The following is a 5,364-nucleotide window of genomic DNA, read 5'->3' on the forward strand; positions in this document are numbered from 1 at the left end:
CCTCATCCTCCCTCGGGAGACAAAAAGCAAAAATCACCGGGGTTCAAAGAGCCCACAGCGTTGAGCTGGAAAATCCTGTTTGCTGATCTGGTTCCCAGCAGCATGAGGGCTCCGAGCGCCTGCTGCTCCCTTCTGCTTCTGCATTTCAAATCCTTTCTGCTTCTGCATTTCAAGTCCTGAGCTCTGCCATGTTCCTAGAAAACAAAAAGTGTGTCCAACAGTTCCTGAGAGTGTGCTAATAACCCCCCCTCCTCACTGTGGAGAGCCATGTTCCCCTGAGCCAGACACTGGGAAGGAAGAGAACGTCCTTGCATTAAAGAAAACCTTGGGATCTTTGCACAGGGATTCCTCCTGTGTCCCTGCTTTTTGTCAGCCCCATGCCAACCTGTCCCTGCCATTGTCATGACTGATTTCCCCTCTGTAGGCAAGGCTGGGGTCGCTTCATTCCTGTTGGAAAGGGGAGCAGAGCTCAGGGCACGGCACAGCTCAGCCTCTGGCCTCTGGGTTCTGTAAGGACAAGTTTTAAGTTATTCCAGCTCCAGATGTTCACGTGCACTCGGGCTCACACATCACTAAATCACTGAGAAAGCTAAAAATAGCCCAAAACCTTCCGCAGGCAGGAAGGTTCTGTGGAGTGCAGAAAGGGAAGGCCTGACACCAGGATCCATGGCCAGGCAGCCCCAGCAGTGACAGCAGCAGTGCCTCCTCTGGGCTTTGGGGGGGCTCTCAGCATTCCTGGCCTGGACACAGCCCGGACACTGCGGGTTGTTGGCCCCGGGCCTTTTCCTGAGGCGGGGCTGGCCTGGATGTCCCTGCTGTGAGCAGGTGACAAAATGGAGTCAGGAATGAAGTGACCCTGAGGTGGCAGCTGAGGGGCTCAGCAGTGCCCAGGAGCAGGGCAGGGCAGGGCCAGCCTGACCCCTGTGGGTGCTGGATGGAGGCTGTGGCTCTCAGCCTTGGCTCCCGAGGTTTTTCTTGCTGGGCTAAAGAGGAGCCAAGCCAGGACCTGGTGACGCTTTGTCAGGGCTGGTGGCCAAGGTGACAGAGGTGTTGTTGGTCACCCACCAGGGGCTGCCTCCTCCAAACAGCCAAACAAAAGCCTAAAGCACACACCAAGCCGTGTGCACCCACCTCTGGCATTAACATCCCCCAGTCCCTTGGACCTGTTTCCACATCCACTGCCTGCTCCCAGCAGTGCCAGGAGATTTCTCTGCCAAAAAGGGATTTGCTGTTACCTGGGAATCGATGACGAGGCTCCAGAAGCGTCCCCCAAAGGCAAGGCTCCATCATGCTGCCACAAATCCATTTCCACCCAGCACAGGGACACCATCTCTTGTCACATGTGGCTGGTGGCTTCTGCACAGGACCTGGCTCAGCAGGACATCCACGTCCTGGCTCCTGGAGCTCCTTGGGCAGCCCCTAGGCCAGTTTCTCCCCGCTGCAGCCCCAGCGTGGGCTGTTTGTGGCTGCCTGTGCCCCAGCTGTGCCCGTCACACGTGGTGTGTGCAGCCCACAGAGGAAACCCTGGGTGACAAACCCCGGCGCGGGGGGCGGAGGCGAGACCGGAACAGAGCCAGCGCAGCCTCCGCTGCCATCGCAGCACCTCGGGGAGCTGCCCCTGACCTGGGACCCCACACTGAGGCAGGATGGAGGATTTGGGTAAGTTGGGCCTCTCCAGAGCTCATCCTGCAGCCAGGCTTGGCTTGGGGTCACATTTTTGGCAACTCCGGGGAGCCTCTTCCTTCCTGTACCTCAGGGCTGGGAGGGGATGACGCTGAGGGGCAGCCCTGGAGCCCTGCTCCCTCCTGTGCCTCCCCCACCCCAAGGGAACAATGGGGCTGGTGGTCGAGCAAGCACTTGGCCAAAAATGGAGCCATCCTGAGAGCAGGAAATGGGCTGAGGCAGCGCCACAACCCTGGCTGCACCCAGCGGGAGCCATCCCTGGCCTGGGTGGGGAGCTGGGCTCAGGGGAGCAGCCACACTGCTGGGGCCATCCCCTGTTCCCAGCATCAGGGACAGCCAGGGCAGGGGGGTGAAAGAGGAAAGGGAAAGTGCTCGGCCCACCTCGGGGGAAGTGATGCTCTGGACACGCAGGATGGGCCCAGGGTGAGCTTTTCCTGCCAGGGCTTATGCTGGGTCAAGCTGGGGACTGGCAGAGGTTTCTTTGCTGGCCGGGGATGGTGTGTGGGGACAGGAGTCTGCCCCACTCTCACTCCTTGGGAAGGTGGGCACATCCTGCACTGGGATGGGGGCCTCAGGGAGGCTGCTGAGGGCTGGCAGCTGGCCAGCAGGACCCTCTGACCCTCCTTTTGCTCCCGAGATTTTGGGAGTGGTACAAGAGCAGAGGGTGGGCAGCTGGTGGCAGTGGGGCCTGACCTGGGTGTCTCTGTGCAGATGCTTTGCTGGAAGAGCTGGAGCAGAGCTCCTGCCTGGCCTCCAAGGACCATGCACTGAAGGGACCAAGCTCCTGCCAGGATGCCCAGCATGGTGCCCCAAAGGTAATGCCTGGGCACAGAGACCCCTCAGCTCATGATGGGGTGGTGGAGCTGGGCAGGGGAAGCTGCCAGGGGAGCACCCTGAGGGTTCTGCCATAAGGGTTTGTCCTTTCAGGTGCCACTGCCACCTCAAGCTCAGCCTCCAGGAGAAGGTTTGGATGCAGTGTACAGGTAAAAACAGCCGTGGGAGGGCAAAGCCACCTGGAGCTGTCTGTTTCTTGCTGGGATCTGCCATGCAGGGTCACCTGGGACAGACTGTATCCTGCATACCTGCACTGTTCCCTGTGGTGGCCTGTGGGAAAGGGCTGTGTTCGCAGGGGTGGAGGGTCCTGACTTTGGGGTGGACACACAGCACCTCCCCTCTCTGCCATGCCCAGCACCCCTGCGCCGGTCCCAAAGCCGCTGCTCCCCTCAGCCGCGCACACAGAGGCCGCCCGGCAGCTGGATGAGCTCCTGGCCGACCTGGGCCACACGCAGAGCAAGGTGAGCCTTGGCCCTGGGGCACCAGGCTGGGGCTTTGGCCTTCACCCAGACCTCACCATGCTCCTTCCCAACAGCTGGCAGCTGCAGGGCAGGGAGCCGGGGTGCCCACGGAGTCCTCGCTGGACAACATGTTGGACAGCCTCACGCGGGACCTGCAGGAGCTGGGAATCGTGGCTGCGCCCGCCGGCATCTGTGCCTCCTGCCGCAAGCCCATCGCTGGCAAGGTGAGCCCTCACTGCCAGCCTGGCACCCCTGGGCATCCCCTGGAAACGCCCTCACAGCCTCTGTGCCTCCTCCTCGCAGGTGCTCACAGCCCTGGGCAAAACCTGGCACCCCGAGCACTTCACCTGTGCCCGCTGCGGGCAGGAGCTGGACAAGGGGCCCTTCTTCGAGCAGGGCGGGCGGGCGTTCTGCGAGGAGGATTATCACCAGGCCTTCTCCCCGCGCTGCGCCTACTGCGCCGGCCCCATCCGCGAGGTGAGGGAGGGAGGGACCCACTCACCCCCAACCTGAACTGATCTCCAGTATCCCCATATGCAAGTACAGTTTCAACCAAAACATTAGACCGTGACTCTAAAGATAGAAGTTAAACCCTTCTTACCTGCCGAGGAGAGGTAAAACCAGCGAGAACTGCTAACGCTTGTATCTGAGTATAAAACCTCAGTCTCCTTACTTTCAAAGGATAACAGTAATCCAATGGTCTTAGGAGCCACTCATCTTGGTGCAAGTCCAAGTGAAAGTAATGGACCTCTCACTAGTCCTAAACACATTCATACTCTTAACCCTAGTTACCCTCTCCACCCCCATCCTATTTCCACTTCTATCCAACAACCTCAATAACACCCTCAACACAATTACAAACACAGTCAAAATCTCCTTTTTAATCAGCCTAATCCCAATAACAATCTACATCCACTCCAGAACTGAAAGCCTCACCTCCTTCTGAGAATGAAAATTCATTATAAACTTCAAAATCCCCATCAGTTAAAAACTCCCTTACCTTCTTCCCCATCACACTGTTCATATCATGATCTATCCTACAATTTGCAACATGATATATGGCCTCAGACCCCTACGTTACAAAATTTTTCACCTACCATTCTTCCTAATCGCCATATTCATCCTAATCATTGCCAGCAACCTGTTTGTCCTGTGCCCCGCCTCCCCCCAGCCCCCTCACCTCGGCTTTTCCTGCAGAAAGTCCTCACGGCCCTGGACCAGACCTGGCACCCCGAGCACTTCTTCTGTGCCCACTGTGGGAAGGTGTTTGGAGATGAGGGTATGTGCCAAGGAACAGGGGTGGGGATCCTGCCCCCATCCCAGGTATCCCTGCTCTTGCACTTATCACCCCATCTGAGAGCTCCCCACGGTCTTTCCCTTGCCTCCTGTCCTGGGTACGACCATGTCCCACTGTCCCCAGTGTGAGTCATCCCCACGTGGGTGCCCATCCCAATCCCTCCCCCGCAGGGTTCCTGGAGCGCAATGGGAAGCCATACTGCCACCAGGACTTCCTGGCCATGTTTGCCCCCAAATGCCAGGGCTGTGAGCGCCCTGTCATTGACAACTACCTGTCAGCCCTGCAGGGTGTCTGGCACGCCGAGTGCTTCGTGTGCACGGTGAGTGGGACTGCGGGGACGGATGCACGTACTGGGGGTGTTCCCAGGGCCACGCCAGCCTTCCCCTCTCCTTCCCCCAGGAGTGCCTGACTGGCTTCACCGGCGGCTCCTTCTTCGAGCTGGAGGGGAGGCCCTACTGTGAGCTGCACTTCCACCAGCGGCAGGGCACCATCTGCCACGGCTGCGGCCGCCCCGTCAGCGGGCGCTGCATCACGGCCGCGGGGCGCAGGTACCACCCCGAGCACTTCATCTGCTCCTACTGCCTGGGCCGGCTGCACAAGGGCACCTTCTGCGAGCGCGGCGACAAGATGTACTGCCAGCCCTGCCACGACAAGCTCTTCCTCTGAGCCCCAGGTGCCCAGCACAGCCCCTCTGCATCGTCCCCAGCATCAACGTGCCTGGCACTGTCCCTGCAGACCCAAACGCACCTCACATCCCACCCATCAACATGCCCGGCGCTGGTCTCACTCAGCCAACTGTCCCCCAAGCCTTGTGTCTGCCAAGCCAGGCATCATTCCTTGCCCCCCTCCCTGCAAGACATCCCTGGCACTGCTCCCTGGACCTGACGCAATAAAATACCCAGTACTGCCTTCTCTCTGCTTACTGATGGCTTTGGGGACAAGGGTGCAAGGCAAGGTGGGAGGGCTGGGAAATACAACAGGGTTTGTCACAAAGTGACACCTCTGGGAGCCATGGAGATCAGCACCACTCCTGGAAAGAGCTGCTGGGTCCAGCAGCAAAGCCAGAAAGACCAAAGGGGCAGGCACACA

General features: G+C 59.4%; 1 protein-coding gene across 1 annotated transcript; it reads left to right on the forward strand.

Annotated features, from left to right (window-relative positions):
• The first annotated feature begins 1,646 nt into the window (after positions 1–1,646).
• On the forward strand, positions 1,647–4,941 carry LPXN (leupaxin). The gene is made up of 9 exons (XM_058027251.1): positions 1,647–1,659; positions 2,395–2,498; positions 2,611–2,666; positions 2,873–2,978; positions 3,053–3,202; positions 3,282–3,455; positions 4,176–4,257; positions 4,446–4,594; positions 4,675–4,941. The coding sequence occupies exons 1-9, from the start codon at positions 1,647–1,649 to the stop codon at positions 4,939–4,941; spliced, it is 1,101 nt and encodes a 366-aa protein (XP_057883234.1).
• The last annotated feature ends 423 nt before the right edge of the window (positions 4,942–5,364 follow it).

This window comes from Melospiza georgiana, chromosome 6, assembly GCF_028018845.1.
Source record: "Melospiza georgiana isolate bMelGeo1 chromosome 6, bMelGeo1.pri, whole genome shotgun sequence".
Classification (NCBI taxonomy): Eukaryota; Metazoa; Chordata; class Aves; order Passeriformes; family Passerellidae; genus Melospiza; species Melospiza georgiana.

Coding starts and splice junctions, on each gene's coding strand:
- LPXN (XM_058027251.1), top strand. Junction 3,203..3,281: donor GCAAGCCCATCGCTGGCAAG/GTGAGCCCTCAC, acceptor TCCTCCTCGCAG/GTGCTCACAGCCCTGGGCAA. Junction 3,456..4,175: donor GCGCCGGCCCCATCCGCGAG/GTGAGGGAGGGA, acceptor CTTTTCCTGCAG/AAAGTCCTCACGGCCCTGGA.